The 21,421-nt window shown below is 49.7% G+C and overlaps 2 protein-coding genes across 4 annotated transcripts in view; one reads left to right on the plus strand and one right to left on the minus strand.

Moving 5' to 3' along the window:
• D2HGDH (D-2-hydroxyglutarate dehydrogenase) overlaps positions 1 to 10,338 on the plus strand; it is a 45,890-nt gene extending 35,552 nt beyond the window's left edge. For 2 of the 3 annotated variants that reach the window (XM_053597233.1, XM_053597236.1), the window contains one exon: positions 9,033 to 10,332. In XM_053597233.1, coding sequence (XP_053453208.1) covers positions 9,033 to 9,292 — 260 coding nt within the window. In that variant the 3' untranslated portion in view covers positions 9,293 to 10,332. Of the gene's footprint in view, positions 1 to 9,032 lie in introns of all 3 variants that reach the window. The other variant, XM_053597235.1, reaches the window with a different exon arrangement.
• On the minus strand, positions 5,084 to 5,505 carry LOC128590111 (60S ribosomal protein L34). The gene has a single exon (XM_053597272.1). It carries the CDS (start codon positions 5,468 to 5,470, stop codon positions 5,117 to 5,119), a length of 354 nt encoding a protein of 117 aa, XP_053453247.1. The 5' UTR covers positions 5,471 to 5,505; the 3' UTR covers positions 5,084 to 5,116.
• Positions 10,339 to 21,421: the final 11,083 nt, after the last annotated feature.

Raw genomic sequence — 21,421 nt, forward strand, 5'->3', positions numbered from 1 at the left:
GTATGTGGCTGGCACCTTAGCTGCTTGAGCCACAAGCGCCAAGCCCAAAATAATTTTTCTAATATCAGCAGACGTCTTTGACTGTAATTGATCAGGTGCTGGTTTTAGCAATTCCTGTAATTCTCTTTTTTTTTTTTTTTTTTGAGACAGTGTCTCACTTTGTTGCCCGTGGTAGAGTGCCATGGCGTTACAGCTCATAGCAAACTCAAACTCTTAGGCTTAAGTGATTCTCTTGCCTCAGCCTCCTAAGGAGCTGGGACTACAGACACCTGCCACAACGCCTGGCTATTTTTTTGGTTGTAATTGTCATTCTTATTTGGCAGGCCCAGGCTGGATTCAAACCCACCAGTTGTTGTGTATGTGGCTGGCACCCTAGCTGCTGAACCACAGGCACCGAGCCTCTGTAATTCTTCATTACTTAATATAATTCATTATCCTCCCTGGCAAGATGAGGGACAATTTGCAAATTAGAAGGGTCAGGTTTTAATTTTTTTCTATCTAGTGAGTATTTTTTTTTGCGTTAGGGTTTCACTCTGTTGTCCAGCCTAGAGTGCAGTAGTGGTGTGATTATAGCTCATTGCAACCGCAAATTCCTGGGCTCAAGTAATCCTCTTTCCTCAGCATCCTTAGCTTGGACTAGAGGCTACCATGCCCAGCTTATTTTTTGTTTGTTTGTTTTTTGTAGACACAAGATCTTACTGTGTTGCCCAGGCTGGTCTGAAACTCCTGATCTGAATCAGATCAGAAGTGCTGGGGTCACAGGAGTGAGCCACTGTGCCTGGCTATACCTGGTATTTTAAAATTTTATGTTTTCTGGCTCGGCGCCTGTGGCTTATACACCTGAGCTGGTAGGTTCGAATCCAGCTTGGGCCCACCAAACAACAATGATGGCTGCAACCAAAAAATAGCCAGGTGTTGTGGCGGGCTCCTGTAGTCCCAGCTACTTGGGAAGTGGAGGCAAGAGAATCGCTTGAGCCCAGGAGGTACAGGTTGCCCCTACCCAGGGCAACAGCTTAAGGCTCTATCTCAAAAAAAAAAAATTTTTTTTTTCTGTTTTCTGATTCTAGATACATTTCTCTTTTTTTGAGAAAAGGAAGTGTGGGTTTTGTATAATTATAAAAAATATTTCCCAAGTTGGGCAAAAAAAGAGAAAAGGAAATTTCTCTGTCAAATGTATGAGAGCTGATGGGACCAAGAGGAAGATTTAAGTTTCTCATAATTGAAAAGCTGTGGGCTGGAATTTATGTGCCAATATGGGAGTGTTGGGTTTGAGTTGTTTGTTTACTTCAAGGAATAGGACCTTTTGGTAAGGTGTAATTTGTTTTTCTTTTTTTTATAGAGACAGAGTCTCACTTTATAGCCATCGGTAGAGTGCCGTGGCATCACACAGCTCACAGCAACCTCCAACTCCTGGGCTTCAGCGATTCTTTTGCCTCAGCCTCCCGAGTAGCTGGGACTACAGGCGCCCGCCACAACGCCCAGCTATTTTTTGGTTGCAGTTCCGCCGGGGCCGGGTTTGAACCTGCCACCCTTGGTATATGGGACCGGTGCCTTTACCGACTGAGCCACAGGTGCCACCCAGTAAGGTGTAATTTGTTAAATATGACAAAGCTCCACTGTCAATAAGAGCTTATGCATGGTATTCATTCAAAGTAATTTTTATTTCTCCCAGAGAAATAAAATTCCCTCCAGGAGGCAGGGAAAGGCCCTTTCAGGTTCTTTGAGGCACACCCCTGTCCTTTCTTTTGTTTTCCCTTTGCCCATTGCTATTCCTTCCATTTTAGTTTTCTGCAATCCTGTTTAACATGCCTGGGTTTCTTGCAGTGCTGCAAAGCAGAGGATTAGGTCTGTTTTAGAGTTTATAGGCATGTTTGAGGCATAGGTTGGGTAAAGAGTTGTTTTAACTGTGACCTCATAACCTCACTAGCCCTTTGTCTTCTTTAGTGAAGTCATGAGATAGCTATTAGCAAGATTAACCACGTCATGAATTGGAGAAGTAGCCTGACTAGGACATTGTCTTTTTACTATTACCCTTAATTCTTCCTCTAACCTGTTTATGAAATTGGAATCGAGGAGCATATCTTTTTGATGATTAGTATAATTTTCTTCAGACAAGTCTGAGTGATGTTTAAGATTTTTTCAAGGTGGTACCTGTAGCTCAGTTAGTAGGGCACTGGCCACATACACCAAGGGTGGCAGGTTCAAACCCGGCCCAGGACTGTTAAACAACAATGACAACTGCAACCAGAAAATAGTTGGGCGTTGTGGTGGGCGCCTGTAGTCCCAGCTACCGGAAGGCTGAGGCAAGAGAATCGCTTAAGCCCAAGAGTTTCAGGTTGCTGTGAGCTGTGACGCCACGGCACTCTACCCAGGGCAACTGCTTGAGACTCTGTCTTAAAAAAAAAAAAGATTTTCCCAAATTTATCAAAACATGACATCATTGACTCATAGATTTTGAAGACACTGCTGTTTTATCCCAGTGTTTGTGGTTTTTTTTTTTTTTTTTTGAGGTAGAGTCTTACTTTGGTAAGAGTGCCATGGCGTTACAGCTCACAGCAACCTCCAGCTCTTGGGCTTAGGCAATTCTCTTGTCTCAGCCTCCCAAGTAGCTGGGACTACAGGTGCCCGCCGCAAGGCCTGGCTATTTTTTTGTTGCAGTTTGGCTGGGGCTGCGTTCAAACCTGCCACCCTCAGTATATGGGGCTGGCGCCCTACTCACTGAGCCATAGGCGCCACCCTAGAGATGGGGGGGTCTCATTCTGGCTCAGGCTGGTCTCATGCTCCTGAGTTCAAGCCATCCACCCTCTTCGGCCTCGCAGAGTGCTGGGACTACAGGTGCCTGCCACAAGGCCCAGCTATTTTGTTCTTGTTGCAGATGTCATTGTGGAGGGCCAGGTTTGAACCCTCCAGCCTTGGTGTATGTGGCTGGCGCCATAACCACTGTGCTATAACCACTGTGCTACGGACACCAAGCCTCAGCAGGCTTTTTTTTTTTTTTTTTTTGTGGGTTTTGGCCGAGGCTGGGTTTGAACCCACTGGCGCCCTATCCCTTTGAGCCACAGGCGCCGCCCTCAGCAGGCTTTTTAAAATTAGAAATTGTTTTAGACTATCTTTTGTCTTTTTTTTTTTTGGCCGGGGCTGGGTTTGAACCCACCACCTCCAGCATATGGGACCGGCGCCCTACTCCTTGAGCCACAGGCGTCGTCCTAGACTATCTTTCGTTTTCTTCCTATAAAGAAAGAACTTTATCAGAATTTCTTTTGGGAGCTTTCAAATATCATTAGGAATAATTCTTCCAATTTTTCTCTCTCAATCTAGAGCTAGCTTTTCTTTTCTTTCTTTTTTTTTTTAGAGATGGAGTCTCACTTTGTCGCCCTCAGTAGAGTGCTGTGCTATCACAGCTCACAGCAACTTCCAGTTCTTGGGCTTAGGTGATTCTCTTGTCTCCGCCTCCCAAGTAGCTAGGACTACATGTGCCTGCCACAACTCCCAGCCTTATTTTTGTTGCAGTTTGGCTGGGGCCGGGTTCAAACCAGCCACCCTCAGTATATGGGACTGGCGCCCTACTCACTGAGCCATGGGCACCGCCCTAGAGCCAGCTTTTTTTTTTCAGTTTTTGGCCGGGGCCAGGCTTGAACCCAGCACCTCCGGTATATGGGGCCAGCGCCCTACTCCTTTGAGCCACAGGTGCCCCCCAGAGCCAGCTTTTCTTTTCTTTTCTTTTGTAGAGACAGAGTCTCACTTTATGGCCCTCGGTAGAGTGCCATGGCATCACACAGCTCACAGCAACCTCCAACTCCTGGGATTAAGCGATTCTCTTGCTTCAGCCTCCCAAGTAGCTGGGACTGCAGGCGCCCACCACAACGCCCGGCTATTTTTTTTTTTGGTTGCAGTTCAGCTGGGGCGGGGTTTGAACCCGCCACCCTCGGTATATGGGGCCGGCGCCTTACCGACTGAGCCACAGGCACTGCCCCAGAGCCAGCTTTTCTAATGAGCTAGCAGGCAAGCTAGTTTAGGCATTTTATTTATTTATTTATTTTTGAGACAGAGTCTCACTTTGTCACCCTTGGTAGAGTGCCATGGCATAGCTCATAGCAACTTCAAACCCTTGGACTTAAGCAATTCTCTTGTCTTAGCCTCCCAAGTAGCTGGGACCACAGACGCCCTCCACAATGCCTGGCTAGTTTTGGGTTATAGTTGTTGTTGTTGTTTTGGTGGGCCCAGGCTGGATTCGAACCCCGCCAGCTCCGGTGTATGTGGCTGGCGCCCTCGCCACTTGAGCTATAAGCGCTGAACCTACTTTCTCTTTTCAAATAAAAACTGCTTTTCTCCTTACCAAAATTTCAGATGAGAGAAAAGGTCTTGTTTTGGACAAAAACCTTAACCTCAGAGAGGAGTGAAAGTCATAAATCTGCCGTTAGCGAAATCTCTAGAGAGTGACAAATGGACCCCCCACGGCAGAGCTTCCATCCCAGCCCCACCAGGCTGGGGGCACATGTGGCTCATGAGTCTGAAGCCATAGCCAAGTCAGGGGTGTGGAGACCCGAGGGCCTGCCCCGGCCTTCACTGCATGAGGCAGGCACAGCTCCTGCCAGTGCAGTGAGAGGACTTGGAGGCAGGTCCCAGGTGGGTTGCCCTGTGTCAGCCTTAGAAATGAATTTCAGGCACTGTGATTAAACATTGAGTTTATTTGAGTGCAAAGTTTGAGGATGGCCATTGGAAGGACACAGACTCAAAAGGGTCAGTGCTCTAAAGTGGGGGATCAAGGGTCTGTTCCACAGGTGAGGTCTGGGGAAGAGTAACAGGATTACATCATTTTCTCTGGAGGATTAGTGAACAGTTATAGCAATTTGATTTGTCATAGGCAGTGTTTCTATCTTTACTTCTTTTAAGTCAGGTTCCAGGGCCATCTGGTTTGAGCCAGGAACAAGGAAATGAGGAAGGAGGTTACTCTGTAACAAAAGGCTGGGAATTGAGCAGCTCTGTGACTTGGTCTCCAAAGTCAATCTTCCTTAGGTCCTAGGAACTAGGAGAAGCCCAAAAAGATACTGTCCATTTTCTTTTTTTTTTTTTTTCAGTCTCAATTTTTATTACTCAAAAAAAACCCTTCATTTTCTTATTTAGCTTTCTGACTCTGTGCTTGTGCCTTCAACACTTTCACAACGATTTTCTGCTCCTCAATAAGGAAAGCACGCTTGATCCTGTCACGAACACATTTAGCACACATGGAACCACCATAGGCCCTGCTGACATGTTTTTTTGTTTTAGACAACCTCATAAGAACTTTAGGTCTCACAGCACGAACCCCTCGAAGTCTGCCTGGGCACACGCCACATGCAGATTTTGGTGCTTTCCCAACCTTCTTGGTATAAAGGTAAACAATTCTGTTACCAGGGGTGCGGGACAGCCTGGTTTTGTTAGAGGCTGTATTGTAGGAAAGCCTACGACGGTATGTCAAACGCTGCACCATTTTGAGTGCCTCTAGACAGCGTCCCTGGAAGAGCACTGTCCATTTTCTTTACAGTCTCTTCAACTTGTGCCCATGTCCCTCTCCTCTCTCTATGGAACTCTGTCATGCTTTGCACTCCATCTATCTCTTTGCTGTGTAATATGCTGTTAAACCCTGGTCATTACATTTTACATATTAGGGATTTTATTTTTCATTTCTGGAAGATTGATTTGGATATTTAAATATTTTGCTTGTTCAAGTTTTTGTGGTGTTTTATATTTTTATTTCTTTCTTTCTTTTTTGAGACAGTCTCACTTTATTGCCCTCATTAGAGTGCTGTGGTGTCACAGCTCACAGCAAACTCCAACTCCTGGGCTTAGGCGATTCTCTTGCCTCAGCCTCCTGAGTAGGTGGGACTACAGGCGCCTGCCACAATGCCCGGCTATTTTTTTTTTTTTTTGCAATTTGGCCGGGGCTGGGTTTGAACACGCCACCCTCAGTATATGGGGCCTGTGCCCTACCCACTGAGCCATAGGCACCACCCTATATTTTTTATTTCTTGTTTCTTTGCACATAGCAAACATTTATGTTCTGTTTTTGGGAATTCCAGTATCTGAATTCTTCTTCTTTTTTTTTAAACAGCTATATCCTGTTTTTTTGGGGTTTTTCGGCAGTTTTTGGCCGGGGCTGGGTTTGAACCTGCCACCTCCGGCACATGGGGCCGGTGCCCCACTCCTTTGAGCCACAGGCCCTGCCCCCACTATCTGAATTCTTGTGGGTCTGATTCCATTGGTCCTTGCCCATGGTGGTTTGTTTTCCTGTATATAATTTTTGACATAAGTTAATTTGTTAGATTTTTTTTTTTGCAGTTTTTGGCCAGGGTCGGGTTTGAACCTGCCACCTCTGGCATATGGAGCCAGCGCCCTACTCCTTGAGCCACAGGCGCTACCCTCAGTTTGTTAGATTTTTATCTGTAGGAATTACTTGGGGCCTGAGTTGGAGTTGGTTTGCTTCTGTAGGGGTGGGAGGGTGGGACTACGGAGGCAGCACCAGTTCTGCTGCAAACCTGGGTGTTGGTTGGTGGTTGCGAGTCTAGTTGTGGTCATTTAACAACAGAAACACATTCTAAGAAACTTGGCTCAGAGCCCGTAGCTCAGTGGTTAAGATGCTGGCCACATGCACCCGGGCTGGTGGGTTTGAACCCTGCCTGAGCCTGCTAAGCAATGACAACTACAACAAAAAAATAGCCGGGCATTGTGGTGTGTGCCTGTAGTCCCAGCTACTTGGGAGGCTGAGGCAAAAGAATTGCATAAGCCCAAGAGTTTGAAGTTGCTGTGAATTGTGATGCCACAGCACTCTACCGAGGGTGACATAGCCTCTGTCTCAAATAAAACAATAAAAAGTATGGTGCCTGTGGCTTAGTGAGTAGGGTGCCACCCCCATATACTGAGGGTGGCAGGTTTGAACCCGACCCCGGCCAAACTACAACAAAAAAATAGCCAGGCGTTGTGGTGGATGCCTGTAGTCCCAGCTACTCGGGAGGCTAAGGCAAGAGAATCACCTAAGCCCAAGAGCTGGAGGTTGCTGTGAGCTGTGACGCTATAGCACTCTACCGAGGGCGACAAACTGATACTCTGTCTCTAAAAAAAAAAAAAAAAAAAAAAGAAAGCAACTTATTTGGCAGTTTTGCTATCTTGGGAACCGGAGAGTATATTCACTGCCCTGGTGGGACAGCTCACTGCACCAAGGTGGTTTGTGTGGCCTGCACTGTGCTGTGCCCTGAGGCAGCTGTAGCACAATAGTATCTGTGCCTTTAAACACATCTAAACATAGAAAAGGCACAGAAAAAATGGTGCAGCTGTATAGGGCACTTAACATGAGTGGAACTCTCAAGATGGAGGTTGCTCTGGGTATGTATGTGAGAGTTCAGTGCCATGTGGTAGGACACGCCGTGCCCTGCAGACTCTGCACATTGCATTCTCAGGCTACACTAAGCCAGAAAGAAGATAAAGTAATTGTGTTATGATGGCTTCAGTGTCACCAGGCAATAGCAAATTTTCCATAACTCCATTATGATCTTTTTTCTCCCTTTGGACAAGCTGGAGTGTGGTGGTGTCATCACAACCTCTGGCAGAGTTGAACCTCTGTGCTCAAGGGCGCCTGCCTCGGCCTACCAAGATGCCGGGACTGAAGGCTTGAGCCACTGGCCAGACCTCTAATTTTATGGGACTGCAATGGTACATGTGGTCCAGCATTGACCAAAACATGTTGAGGTGCATGTTGAATTCCAGATACTCTGTGGAGACAGTTTTTCTTTTTTCACAGCCAGTGTTCCCCAGGCATGTCCCTTGGTGGAGCTTGTGTTCAGTCTTCTTTGCCCTGAGAATGTGTCTGGGGGGACTATGTTTGGTGGGACAGGGCACCTAACACCTGGCCAGAGGCCCTCAGGGATGGTTGTGTTTACCCTTCAGTTTGCTCTTTCAGAGGAGGAAAAATGATTTCTTTCATCTTTCATAGTTTTTTACTCACGTGGACCCCTATAACTAAAGACAGGCCAGTAAGAAACCCAAACAGAATTTTACTAACATGTGCATTTCACATATACACGGGAGATACCCAAGGAACGAGTAATTGTCAAAGATGTGGCTTTGAAGTTAGGCATGTGCAGCATCTTTGGCAAAGACCAGTGAATTTTTAGAGAAGTCACAAGTCAGATGAGGACCTGGAGTCTTGTGGGGAGCTCCTGGGGCAAGGCAGATTGCTGGCAGAGAGGCTGGTCAGCATGGCAGGTCATGGGGGCCCCTTCTCGAGAAGGCCCTGCAGCTGTCTTTGGGGATCAGCTTTTTGCCTTCCTGGCAGAGGGAAAGGGGACCCTTTGTCTTTTGTAAGTGCACTTACTGCCTTCAGTCAGGACATGGTGGGGTGGGCAGGGAGCTTTCCACCTGTTGCCTCTCAGCTACCTTTGCATCAGAACATCCCTCACCCATGTGCTATCTCTGGAGTGGCCTCTCCGGGGCAGCCTCTCCCAGTCTACACCCTCTCTGCTCTTTCCTCTGGGTGCACTGCCTGTGTTCGCACTTGTCTAAAAGCTGTGCTTCTGGTCTTTGTGCCCTGGTGGCTGGTGGGGTGGGCCCCTGGCTGGGCCCTGGCCTAGTTTTGCTCAGCTCCTTCCTTGGGCTGCCCACCTTCTTGGCCTGTCTGGCTGTGCCAGGCCCATCCACAGCATCTTGTATGTGCTGAACTCCAGGTCACAGGTTCCATCCCTACCCTGCCCTGCCCACCCACCCCTCCCCTCACCTCTTTTGGCCAGAGTACAGCAGGTGCTCTTGGGTCTGGGCCTCTGTGTCTCACTGGGCTGGGTTCAGGTCTTGTCACGACTTTGGTGCCTTGGTAGAGGTGGTGCATGCGGGCCATAGGTCACGGCATGTTTGGACAAAAGCCAGAGCCCCTGGAGTCTCCATGCGGGGAGAACTTGGAAGAAGGGCCAAAGGAGCCATCAGGGAAGGGCTGGGGGTCTGTTAGGAGAGGAGAGGGTTTCCGGGGTGCCCTGTATAGCCTGACCTGTGTGCCCTTGTCCTTCTAGGGGATGGCAACCTGCACCTCAATGTGACGGCGGAGGCCTTCAGCACGTCGCTCCTGGCTTCCCTGGAGCCCCACGTGTACGAGTGGACGGCAGCCCAGCAGGGCAGCATCAGTGCTGAGCATGGTGTGGGCTTCAAGAAAAGGGACGTGCTGGGCTTCAGCAAGCCCCCTGAGGCCCTGCAGCTCATGTGCCAGTTCAAGACCCTGCTGGACCCCAGGGGCATCCTGAACCCCTACAAGACACTGCCCTCCCGGGCCTGATGGGCCAGCCCTCTGTGCCTGAGGGGTTCCTGGGGTCAGTGGGACGTAGGACCTGCGTGGGGCAGGCACACAGGGCTGGCATGGCTTGGGGCCCCTGGGCTATGGCATGTATAGGAGCTTCCTGTCCCTGCATTCTGGGGATGAGCAGTGCAGAGCCTGTCCCTCCTCTGCGGGTGGTGAGTGTGGCCCTAGCCTTGGGTGGCAGGTGGTGGGCAACTGTGTCCCTCAGAAACAGGCCAGGTCTCACCTGCTTAGTGGTGGCCCCTGGAGTCCCACCTTGTCTGCTTTATCCCTCGCAAACTGGTACCTTGTGGGTGTCCACCTGTTTGTACTCCGCAGTGTCAGCCCCAGCACTGAGGCTCTGATGAGTGGACCTGGGCCATCAGGCTGTAGATGTTTTAGGATTGCAACTGTGGGTCACTCATAGGTCAGAGTGGCAGGCTGTATCAGTTCCCCATTTTTAGAGGGCCTATCAGTGGGAGGACTTTGTCAGTGGTGTGGTGTGGTGGGCTCCAGTGGTGCTGAGGTCAGCCCTCAGGTTCTGCTGCTGCAGAGAGTATTTAGGGCCTACGGGCACCAGCACAAACAGGACAAGACTCCGATGGGGATTCTGCCCCATCAGCGACCCTGACCTGGGTGGACCCTATTTACCTATGGCCACAGACCTCTTGGCTGTCATGAATTTCCAGTAAAAATGTGAATTGACCATAGCCTCCTTCCTCTTAAGTTACTAGAAAAATCGTCTCATAAATGCCCATCTTGAGTGCCTGTGTGTCCTGTTCCCCCAACACCCAGTCCTGAGCTTGCTGTGGCTATCAGGGGCTACCCCCACCCTGCCCTATCCCTATCCACTGTCCCGCCAGGGGACATGGGGCAGCAAGCATGGGACAGGAGCCCTGTGGGCCCTGGAGGTGGCCCTGAGGCCCTCGGCTATGGGGCCTGGTGGAGGTGGATCCATGGCCCCGTCCTTGGGCACCCTGGCACGAGGGCAGCTCTGAGGGGAAACACCCCCCTGGCAGCTGTCCCTCAGAGGTCACCAGCCCAGCTCTAGTAAACCTGCATGAAAAGTAAACTAACCAGAGTGGGATCGGTAGGGAAATGATGAAATAAAACATGACAGACAAAATAAAACATGAAAGACAAAGACATGAGAGATGGAATTAAGAGGCAAAGATGGGATCAGGAGGTCTGGGATATTTTTCTCTATCACCAGCACTCGAGTACTCAAATAGCTTTTATTTTTAAGGAGGCAGTATAAAGTTGTTTTTCAAGGAAGTAAGGCACATTTTCAACTTACTTATGAGAAGAGAAACAGGCACAAATTCCCAAGTAAACATACTCCGTTATTACTGTGTGACCTCTAAAATATGGGCAATAATACATATCTACAAGATGAGGTGGAAAATGTATGTGACTGCTTTGAAGTGCAGCTGTGGAAAACATGTTTTTCTTCTGCTGGGTTAAAAGTTGAAGCTTAGGGCTGCTCCTGTGGCTCAGTGGGTAGGGCACTGGCCCCATATACTGAGCCCAGGCCTGGCCAAACTGCAATAAAAAATAGCCAGGTGTTGTGGCAGGTGCCTGTAGCCCCACCTACTTGAGAGGCTGAGGCAAGAGAATTGCCTAAGCCCAGGAGTTGGAGGTTGCTGTGAGCTGTGACACCACGGCACTCTACCGAGGGTGACAAAGTAAAACTGTCTCAAAAAAAAAAACAAAAAACTTGAAGCTTAGAGAAGATATATTGTTATCTGCTGAGGAGGGTCCCAGGGGGATTCATCCCCTGGGCATTGTCCCAAGCCGCAGGGGCCCTGCCACCTCCCAGCTTGCACTCTACATCTCCTTTTCTATTTCTAAGCTTTAACTCCTGTATAGAAGTTTTTATATTTAGCCGGGCGTTGTGGCGGGTGCCTGTAGTCCCAGCTACTGGGGAGGCTGAGGCAAGAGAATCGCCTAAGCCCAGGAGTTGGAGGTTGCTGTGAGCTGTGTGACGCCACGGCACTCTACCGAGGGCAATAAAGTGAAACTCTGTCTCTACAAAAAAAAAGTTTTTATTTTTTTTATTTTTTTGAGACAGAGTCTCACTATGTTGCCCTCGGTAGAGTGCGATGACATCATAGCTGACAGCAACCTTAAACTCTTGGGCTTGAGTGATTCTCTTGCTTCAGGCTCCCAAGTAGCTGGGACTACAGGTGCCTGCCACAACACCTGGCTATTATTTTGTTGTTGCAGTTGTCATTGTTGTTTTAGCTGGCCTGGGCTGGGTTTGAACCCACCACCCTCCGTGCATGTGGCCGGTGCTATAACCACTGTGCCATGGGCACTGAGCCGTGTATAGAAGTTTTTAATTGGAGAAGTTGTTTGAGTCCAAACTGGCAGAAGACTTGGAAAAAATATAATAAAAAAAGAGTTAGTGCGGGGTGGTGCCTGTGGCTAAGTGAGTAGGGCGCCGGCCCCATATACCGAGGGTGGCCGGTTTGAACCTGACCCCAACCAAACTGCAACAAAAAAATAGCGGGTGTTGTGGCAGGTGCCTGTAGTCCCAGCTACTCTGGAGGCTGAGGCAAGAGAATCACCTAAACCCAGGAGTTGGAGGTTGCTGTGAGCTGTGAAGCCATGGCACTCTACTGCGGGTGATAAAATGAGACTCTGTCTTTAAAAAAAAAAAAGTAAAAATAGAGTTAGTGCTCTAAACATGCTTAAGACAAATATTAATTGTTGTATTTTGTTAACAGGGTTAAGAAATTGTAATTTATTTTAAATTTTTTGTATATTTATTTATTTATTTTGCAGTTTTTGGCTGGGGCTGGGTTTGAACCCGCCACCTCCAGCATATGGGGCCGGCGCCCTACTCCTTTGAGCCACAGGTGCCGCCCAAGAAATTGTAATTTATTTTATTTATTTGTTTGAGACAGTCTCACTATGTTGCCCTTGGTAGAGTGCTGGTGTCATAGCTCACAGCAACCTCCAACTCTTGGGCTTAAGCAATTCTCTTGCCTTAGCCTCCCAAGTAGCTGGGATGACAGGTGCCTGCCACAATGCCCAGCTATTTTTTTGTTGTAGTTGCCATTGTTATTTGGCAGGCCTGGGCTGGGTTCGAACCCACCAGGCCTGGTGTGAGTGGGTGGCACCCAAACCCCTGAGCTATAGGCACCGAGCCACTTTTATATATTTTGGTAGTGAAATATTATAGGCACATACATGTACAGACATACAGACACACATAGAGATTTAATGTTTGCCAGCTTTTAAATACTTTTATTTTTTTAAATACTTTTAAACATTTTTTATTTAGATAATTATTATTATTTTTTTTTTAGTTTCACTTTGTCGTCCTCTGTAGAGTGTGGTGGCGTCACAGCTCACAGCAACTTCCAGTTCTTTGGCTATGGTGATTCTTTCTCTCTCTCTTTTTTTTTTTTTTTTTGCAGTTTTTGGCCGGGGCTGAGTTTGAACCCGTCACCTCAGGCATATGGGGCCAGTGCCCTACTCATTTTGAGCCACAGGTGCCGCCCTAAGGTGATTCTCTTGCCTCAGCCTCCCAAGTTGCTGGGACTACAGGCACCCACCACAGCACCCAGCTATTTTTTGTTGCGGTTGCCAGTGCTGTTTTAGCTGGCTGGGGCCGGGTTGGATCCCGTCACCCTCGGTATATGGGGCCAGCGCCCTACCCACTGAGCCTAGATTATTAATTTTTAAAGTATCTAATTAATGTATTTTAGCAAGTTATTCTAGTAATAATTTTTAATTATTAATTATATGCTCTGTAAATTAGATATATAAATAGTCTTATTGTTTTTAGACTTACAAATTTTATTAAGAAAAAACAAATCTAAGTATTTTAAACAGACTTGTTATTTTAAATAATGCAATATTATTATAATTTTTTAAGGATCCATTCAAAGGCCATTTCTCTGTAGAATTAAGATGACAGATACGTTGGCCTGGCCATGTTACAATAAAATTGCTATTGTCTTTTAGTTACAGGTGGGTACCCATATTGAGATTAGTTAGATAAAATATGTCCCAATGGGCTTGGCACCTGTAGCTCAAGCGGGTAAGGCGCCAGCTACATACACCAGAGCTGGCAGGTTCGAATCCAGCCCGGGCCTGCCAAACAATGACAGCTAGAACCGAAAAATAGCCGCGAGTTGTGGCAGGTGCCTGCAGTCGCAGTACTTGGGAGGCTGAGGCAAGAGAATTGCTTAAGCCCAGGAGTTGGAGGTTGCTGTGAGCTGTGATGCCACAGCACTCTACCCAGGGTGACAGCTTGAGGCGCTGTCCCCAAAACAAAAATATGTCCCTATTATTTGAGATTGAAGCTTGAGTTTTTGTAATATACACCTAGAGAATAAAATTAGAATTAATGAGAAGTAAAGTTTTCACCATGCAGCCAAAATAAAGCAGGTGGACCACAGTGATTGGGGACAATGGGTGTGTGAGAGCAGAATTCCAAAAGTCCCAGGAGAAATCTGGCAGCGCTGCTAGGAGTGTTAGAGCACTGCATTCTCAGCCCTGCCCATTCAGGTGACCACCAGGCTTCTGCAGCACTTACCATGGCATTTACCGTAACAGTTTAGAATTTAGGGGAAAGAACCTTTAATTGCCAGTGAGAAATCAGGTGCCTCAAGGTGTGAAATAATTGAGTTTTGGGGAAACAGCTTTTTCCAAACTTTATCACACTTCTGTCCTTATCTTAATAGCAGTTGCACAGGTACAGTTACAACAAAGGGTAGAAGGAGTTAATGATTATACTCTCAAGAAACCAGGGTGCTGTTATCTGTTACATAGTTGTTTTCAAGGTTATTTTAGCTCAGTGTAGAATTCCTTTTGATCTTTGGAGGAGAATTTCTTTTGCAGCTGCCTGCTGCTTTCTTTTGCAATTTCCAGGGGCAATCACTGAATTTATATTAAGAAATTTGTTTTTGAAAGTGTTAACAGGCGAGCTGCACCTATGGCTTAGTGGGTAGGGTGCTGGCCCCATATACGGAGGGTGGTGGGTTCAAACCCGGCCACAGCCAAACTGCAACAAAAAAATAGCCGGGCGTTGCGGCCGGCGCCTCTAGTCCCAGCTACTCAGGAGGCTGAGGCAAGAGAATCGCCTAAAACCAGGAGTTGGAGGTTGCTGTGAGCTGTGATGCCACAGCACTCTACCCAGGGCGACAGCTTGAGGCTCTGTCTCAAAAAAAAAAAAAGAATTTTAGAGGGCCCATATGGGGGCTATATAATGAGAATGTAACTTTTCTCCCACTTTTTCTCCCGAGTGGTGGCATTAACAGTGCCTTCCATGGGTAAACCAAGGGCAAACTCCCCGAACAAAGTGCAAAAAGTGTTCTAACAGCAACCTGAACATAGCAGCCCCTTGTTTTTATCATGGATTTAAGTATTAGAATAAAGAGTTCTCTGGGTGGCACCTGTGGTTCAGTGTGTAGGGCGCCGGCCCCACATACCAAGGGTGGTGGGTTCAAACCTGGCCCTGGCCAAATTGCAACCAAAAATAGCCAGGCGTTGTGGCAGGCGCCTGTAGTCCAAGTTACTCAGGAGGCTGAGGCAAGAGAATCGCCTAAGCCCAGGAGCTGGAGGTTGCTGTGAGCTGTGACGCCATAGCACTCTACTGAGGATAACAAAGTGAGACTCTGTCTCTAAAAAACTAAACAAGTAAATAAATAAAAAATAAAGAGTTCTCACTCCTTTGAGCCTGACTTTCCCATAATTTATTACTCCTGACAATGATTATCCCTGGTTAAATACTCACCAATTGTGCAGTTTCACTTCTTTGTTCCATGAGGAATTTCCTCACCTTCTAACTTGTACTTCTCTGGTACTCTGGTCCCTGGTCCAGTGCCACCTCTTGCAAACCCATACGAAAAGTAAACGAACCAGAGTGGAATCCGTGGGAAATGATGAAATAAAACACGACAGACAAAACAAAACAGGAAAGATAAAGATGCAAGAGACAGAGGTGGAATTGAGAGGCAAAGGTGGGATTGGGAGGTCTGTGATATTTTTTCTGTCACCAGCACCCGAGTGCCCAAACAGCTTTATTTTATTTTATTTTTTCTTTTTTGAGACAGAGCCTCAAGCTGTTGCCCTGGGTAGAGTGCTGTGGCATCACAGCTCACAGCAACCTCCAACTCCTGGGCTCAAGCGATTCTCCACCTCCCAAGTAGCTGGGACTACAGGCAACTGCCACAATGCCCAGCTATTTTATTTATTTATTTTTGGTTGCAGCTGTTGTGGTGGTTTGGTGGGCCCGGGCTGGATTCGAACTCATCAGCTCAGGTGTATATGGCTGGCGCCTTAGCCACTTGAGCCACAGGCGCTGAGCCAACAGCTTTATTTTTAAGGAGGCAGTACAAAGTTGTTTTTCAAGGAAGTAAGACACATTTTCAACTTAGTTATGAGAAGAGAAATAGGTACAAATTCCCAGATAAACATATTCTGTTATTACTGTGTGACCTCTAAAATATGGGCAATAATAACATATCTACAAGATTAGGTGGAAAATGTGACTACTTTGAAGTGCAGCTGTGAAGTTAAATGCTAAAGTTTTTTTTTTTTTTTTTGAGACAGAGTCTCACTTTGTTGCCCTGGGTAGAGTGCTATGGCATCACTGCTCACAGCAACCTCTAGCTCTTGGGCTTAGGCGATTCTCTTGCCTCACCCTGCCTAGTAGCTGGGATTACAGGTGCCCGCCACAACACCCGGCTAGTTAAATGCTAAAGTTTTAAGGAAAACATGTTTTTCTTCTGCGGGATTAAAAGTTGAAGCTTAGAGAAGATATGTTATCTGCTGAGGAGGGTTAGTACAGGAGATGGGGGAGGGGTTGTTCATCCCCTGGACATTCTCCCAAGCCACGGGGGCCCTGCCACCTCACAGCTCACACTCTACACCAGCCTGGCCATGTCCTGGTGGAGGTCCTCTTGGGGGGCCTTGCCCGACCATGACCTTAGACATGAGTCATGTCACTTTCCATCCCCTCATACTGGCCCATCAGGATGGATGTGTCAGGACAGGACACGTTGCCCATTGCAGGCCATTGCTGCAAGCTCCTGGCAGGCCTGAGTGCCAGCTTTGTGCCCTGGGGTTGTGACCACTCTCACACTGCCCCAGGCTAGGTACCCTGGGCAGCTCTTCCATGTCCACTGTAGGGAGCAGCCACAGGGTAGCCTGGCACGAACCTTGGCAGCTGCGTTCCTGTCCTCCCAGGTCGGCACGCAGCCTCTGGCCCTCTGGCTGTGGTCTGCGTGGGCTTTGTGGCCTCTGTCAGGCAGGAGTTCTGTCCGCAGCCCAGGCCTGGTGTTTCCCTTTTACTTCTGGCTTCCCTGCCTGGGCAGCGGCTGTAGCCTTGGTGCAGCTTCTTCCTATTCCGGCTACACGACCCCAGGGTTGCCTAATTCTCTGGGTCCATTGCCCACCTAGGAGCTGACAGCCCCTGGCTATGGTCCCCATGCTGACACCTGTGGTCAGGAGAGGCCAGTGCCAGGCTGCTCATGGAGATGAGGGCTCAGCATGGGCATGTGCCTAGCCTGGCCTCCCCTGCTGGGAGGACACTGAGTGGGCACCCACAATGAGTGGGGACAAACCCTGCTCTTTAGGTTATCTGGACCCAGGATGTAGGACCTCTGTGTGCACACTACCTGGAAACTTACATGGACCCAGGAGTGTCGGAGGAGGAAGAGGCGGTGGCCACCCTGCCCGGGGCTTAGCAGTGACCATGGGGCCCAGAAGGAGGAAAGCATCAGGTACTTGCTGGAGCACATAGTGGCCAGAGTGGGGAGGCCCTGCCCTTCCTCTGCTTCCCTTTGCTGCTAGTGTGCAAAGGGGAAGGGTGCTTCTTAGACCCCTCTTGGGCTTTTATTTTTGCCCTATAAATAATAGCAAAACTTAAGGTCACTGGCCTTTGAGAGCCGGTGAACAGCTAGGCACAGCAGACAAGAACTGCCTGGTCCCAGCTGGTGTTTGTGATGAAACTGCACACTCATTGTGACCCAGAGGCCATGCGTTTTCACACATTCAGAAAAACCTGTTAGAACCAACAGGCAAATATGATAAAGCCCCAGTGTTTCCTGGTCGACTGTGCCTCTTAGCATCTGCTGGTTGACACCAAGTAAAAGTCGTTTTATTTATTTATTTTTTGAGACAGTCTCACTATGTCGCCCTCGATAGAGTGCCATGACATCACAGCTCACAGCAACCTCAAACTCTTGGGCTTAAGCGATTCTCTTGCCTTAGCCTCCCAAGTAGCTGGGACTATAGGCGCCTGCCACAACACCTAGTTATTTTTTTTATTGTAGTTGTTGTCGTTTGGCAGGCCTGGGCTGGGTTCAAACCTGCCAGCTCTGGTGTATGTGTCTGGCGCCCTAGCCGCTGAGCTACAGGTGCTGAGTTGTAAAAGTCATTTTAGACTATCTGGAAACCACAGAGAGTACCCCCGATGGAGATAGCTCTCCTAGAAGCTGGGGCGTGGCCTCGGGCATCCCTGGTCCATGGTCAAAACCTTATAGGCTAGAGGCCCTGATATTGTCTGTAGTCACATAAACTCAGCGGTGACAAGCTCAGCAGGCTGAGCTGTCAGGCTGACACAGCCATGGGATCTGGTCACTCTTCCCCAGATGAGGGTGACCTCGGAACCTTCCCTGGGATGGTCAGAATTCAGGGATGTCAGAGGTATGGACCCGCAGGCCTCCAAGGATATCTGCCAGGACTCTTGACTGTATGGAGGCTCAAATGACAGGCCTCAGATGATCAGTGTGACTGATCTCCCTGACCAGTGACTGCCCACATGTGGATGCTGCCCTCTGTTGCCGCCTGCTTCCTGGGGCTGTGCTCACCTGGCCTAGCATGTTGGACTCCACACTGGCCACTTTTCTGGGCTCTCTGGGTTCAGTCTTGTCCTTCTTCCTCCAGGTAGCAGGAACCCAAGGAGGCTCCTGCCCTCTGCCTGGGTCCCTTGGGGTGTTGCTGACTGTCTGAGAACCTGGAGCTTCCTCCTGATAGCTGTGACCCTTCCCAGATGACCTGCAGGAATTAGAAAGAGAATCCCTCCCTCTAGGGGCCAGCCAGGACTGCCCCGAGGTGCTACCCTGTGCAGAGAGGGCTGGGATGAACCCTCCTGACACTCGGGCCCTGGACCTGGTCCCTCCTGTTCATTTTTCCTTGGGGGCCCATAGGTGAGAAGCTGCGGCCCTGGGACGGCCCCCTCCTCACTCTGGTAGACGTCAGATGCTCTGTCCATTCCCACTGCAGGCAGATGCAGGCCCCTGGCAGCGGTTCCCTCAGAACTGCCTCTTGGACCTCAGAGGTCTGGGGATGACAGGCTCGGGCAGGTCCCAGCAAAGGCTTTGGGGCTGGGAGGCCACACAGTGGCCAGGGCCATGTCTCACACTTGTGGACTGCTCTGCCCTGCCGTGCCCCTACCCCTCCTGGATGAGCTTGAGCCCCTTCCACCAGCATCAGCGATGTCTGGCCAGCTGCTCTGCTGGGAGAAGGGAGGTGCTGTGAAATTTCTATGACACCACCTAATGTGCTGGGCAAGGGCTGGGGGAGCTTCCTGAGTGTGCCTGGATGTGTTCTGGGCATGGGACAGAGCCCGGGTGCCTTGCTGGCCCCTGACTTGCCCACATCTGCTGGCAGAAAGCCCCTATCTCCACTGGCCATGTGCCAGCAGGTGTGCTGGTGGTGTCCAGGAAGTGAAGTGATGATCCTGCTGCTCTGGGCACAGTGCATATTGCCTGGAGCCACTTGTGGATCTGGAGCCACTTCCAGGTCCAGAGCCACAGGACCCTCAGGACAGTGAGAGAGATGGGGTACAGGGCAGCCAGAGGTGTCAAGGTGACCAGTTCGATGGGGTGAAATCTGCTCAGTCCGGTGGAGAGAACCCCCCCTCCCCCGAACTCTGGAAATCAGAGACCAAGGAGCAGGGTGCCTGTCAGGGCGTAGGTCATGAGGGCTGTGGCCTTGGGCCTCTGGCCATGGGTCCTTCCCTGGCCCATGGCCACTCACCCTCCTTGGGGACAGGAAGCTTTTCCTTCCTGAGCCCTAGACCTGGGATCTGAAACCCAGAAGATGAGCATGACCTGTGTCTGCTCTGTTCTGGGTCACCTTGCCCACTGGCCAGTGAGCAGTGTTAGTTAGAGAAACAAACATGTACTTTGCTGGCCTCTGGGGCATCTCTCCCTCCCCAAGGGACCCAGGCCATGTGCCTAGGCACATGGTGACCCACAGGATGAGGGAGAGAAGGCAGAGCCCAAGAGCATGGAACTGTCCCATACGCAAAGCAGCAGTGGGCTGGCAGGACAGGCTGGCTGCTGGTGCCTCCAGCTGGTCCCAGGTACGGCTCTGTGGTAGGAGGTTGATGTTGCCGAGCCACCATCTACCTGGGGCCCAGCAGATCCTCTGTCTGGGTGGGGCCTTGGGACCCTCACAGGTGGCCACCTCCCTCTGCCTAGTGGGGCCTTCATCTCCCACCCATGCCTGGGCTGGGGCCACTGCTACATGCCACATTGCAATGTCCGCTCTGCGCAGGTATGCTAAGGTGGCTCGGCCAGAGTTACTTGGGGTCTGGGGGGCTGAGACAGACCCCTTGGGACAGAGGAGCCAGGTTCTGGCCTCAGTGGCTCTGAGGCACAGACACAAGAGGTGTGATCTGTTTTGTTTTGTTTTTTTTTTTTTTTGTAGAGACAGAGTCTCACTTTATGGCCCTCGGAGAGTGCCGTGGCCTCACACAGCTCACAGCAACCTCCAACTCCTGGGCTTAAGCGATTCTCTTGCCTCAGCCTCCCGAGTAGCTGGGACTACAGGCGCCCGCCACAACGCCCGGCTATTTTTTGGTTGCAGTTTGGCCGGGGCAGAGTTTGAACCTGCCACCCTCGGTATATGGGGCCGGCGCCCTACCGACTGAGCCACAGGCGCCGCCCCGATCTGTTTTGTTTTAAGCCTGTGAAGTCCTGGGCAGACTGTATGGAAAGTCAAGGGGGTGGGAGGTTATCCCTTAAAGGCACTCTCTGGACAGATGAGTGTGAAGGGCGGTGGCATTGGGTGGGCAGCAGCCCTGGCTGCCTGTCCACCTGCACTGGCACTGTGAGAGCCACTCTGCTGCCCTTCACTCAGGCCCGGGGTCTGCTCTGTGGGTCTGCCCTGAACTCAGAGGGCAGTGCCTGGCCAGGGTGTACACACAGGTGAATGGGGCAGTGGGTGCTCTGGGAGGGTGGGGCTGAGCCGCTGATGCCACTGGGGCTGGGCCTGTAGGTCCTGGGAACCATGTCCACACTGCTATCTGTGTGGCGGGAAGGCAATGGGACTCATAGGCCAGGACTGGAGGTCACCATGGGCTCCTCCTTGCTCATCTGGAAGTTGGGCTCTGTTGACAGAAGGGGATGTTGTGAGAAGGCAGTCCCTGGGGCCAGCTTGGCTGAGCTGTGCAGGACAAGGTGTCCAGCTGCACTCACATTTGAAGGCATAGGAAGAGGACAAGGCCATGGCTGCTAGTCTGGCCAAGTGGGGGTGAGGAGCCCCACAGTTTGGGGTCAGTTCTGTGGGTATTTGTCTTTTTCTGATTGGTTTGCAAGAAACTTTCATCTGTAAGGACGTAACACTTGTTCAAAATGTTGTAAACATTTCCCTGGTTTGTTGTCTGAGAATTATATCTATTTCCTGAAGAAAGAAGTGAACTTCAATGCAGTAAAATCTAAACTAATATTTGTGTTTATTTTCTACTTCAATGTCCTCTTTTGAAAGTTGTTTTCCAGCCCAAGATTTTGGAAACAGAGCTTCACCTAGTACAAAGCAAGCTCTGAAGGAGGAGGAGGAACCTCTGGAATTTGATCCCATATTTTCTATGCTCATCCTCAAAACTGTCCACCAAGTCTCAACCTTCATTTCTGGCATAAACTGAGATAAGAATCTTTGTGTCCTGTCCTGGTTCTGGGTGCAGAAACTTTTGCTGGTCTGTCTGGGGCAAATCTGTCTTGCTGAGTGGGGAAAGTTCCCTCAAAGCCCCCCAGTGGACTGACCCCTGAGGGTGGGGTGGGGTGGGGTGAGCAGATTGGAGCCCTGGCTATCCTCCCAGGCCTGACCATTCAGCGGCCAGGGTCCCTGCCTGCCAAGACCACTGAATGAGCTCCAGACTCCTTA

This window comes from Nycticebus coucang, chromosome 7 (genome assembly GCF_027406575.1).
Source record: "Nycticebus coucang isolate mNycCou1 chromosome 7, mNycCou1.pri, whole genome shotgun sequence".
Classification (NCBI taxonomy): domain Eukaryota; kingdom Metazoa; phylum Chordata; class Mammalia; order Primates; family Lorisidae; genus Nycticebus; species Nycticebus coucang.

What these genes read in the sequence shown, in the direction of transcription:
- LOC128590111 (XM_053597272.1), bottom strand. Translation starts at nt 5,470, where the DNA reads ATGGTGCAGCGTTTGACATACCGTCGTAGGCTTTCCTACAATACAGCC.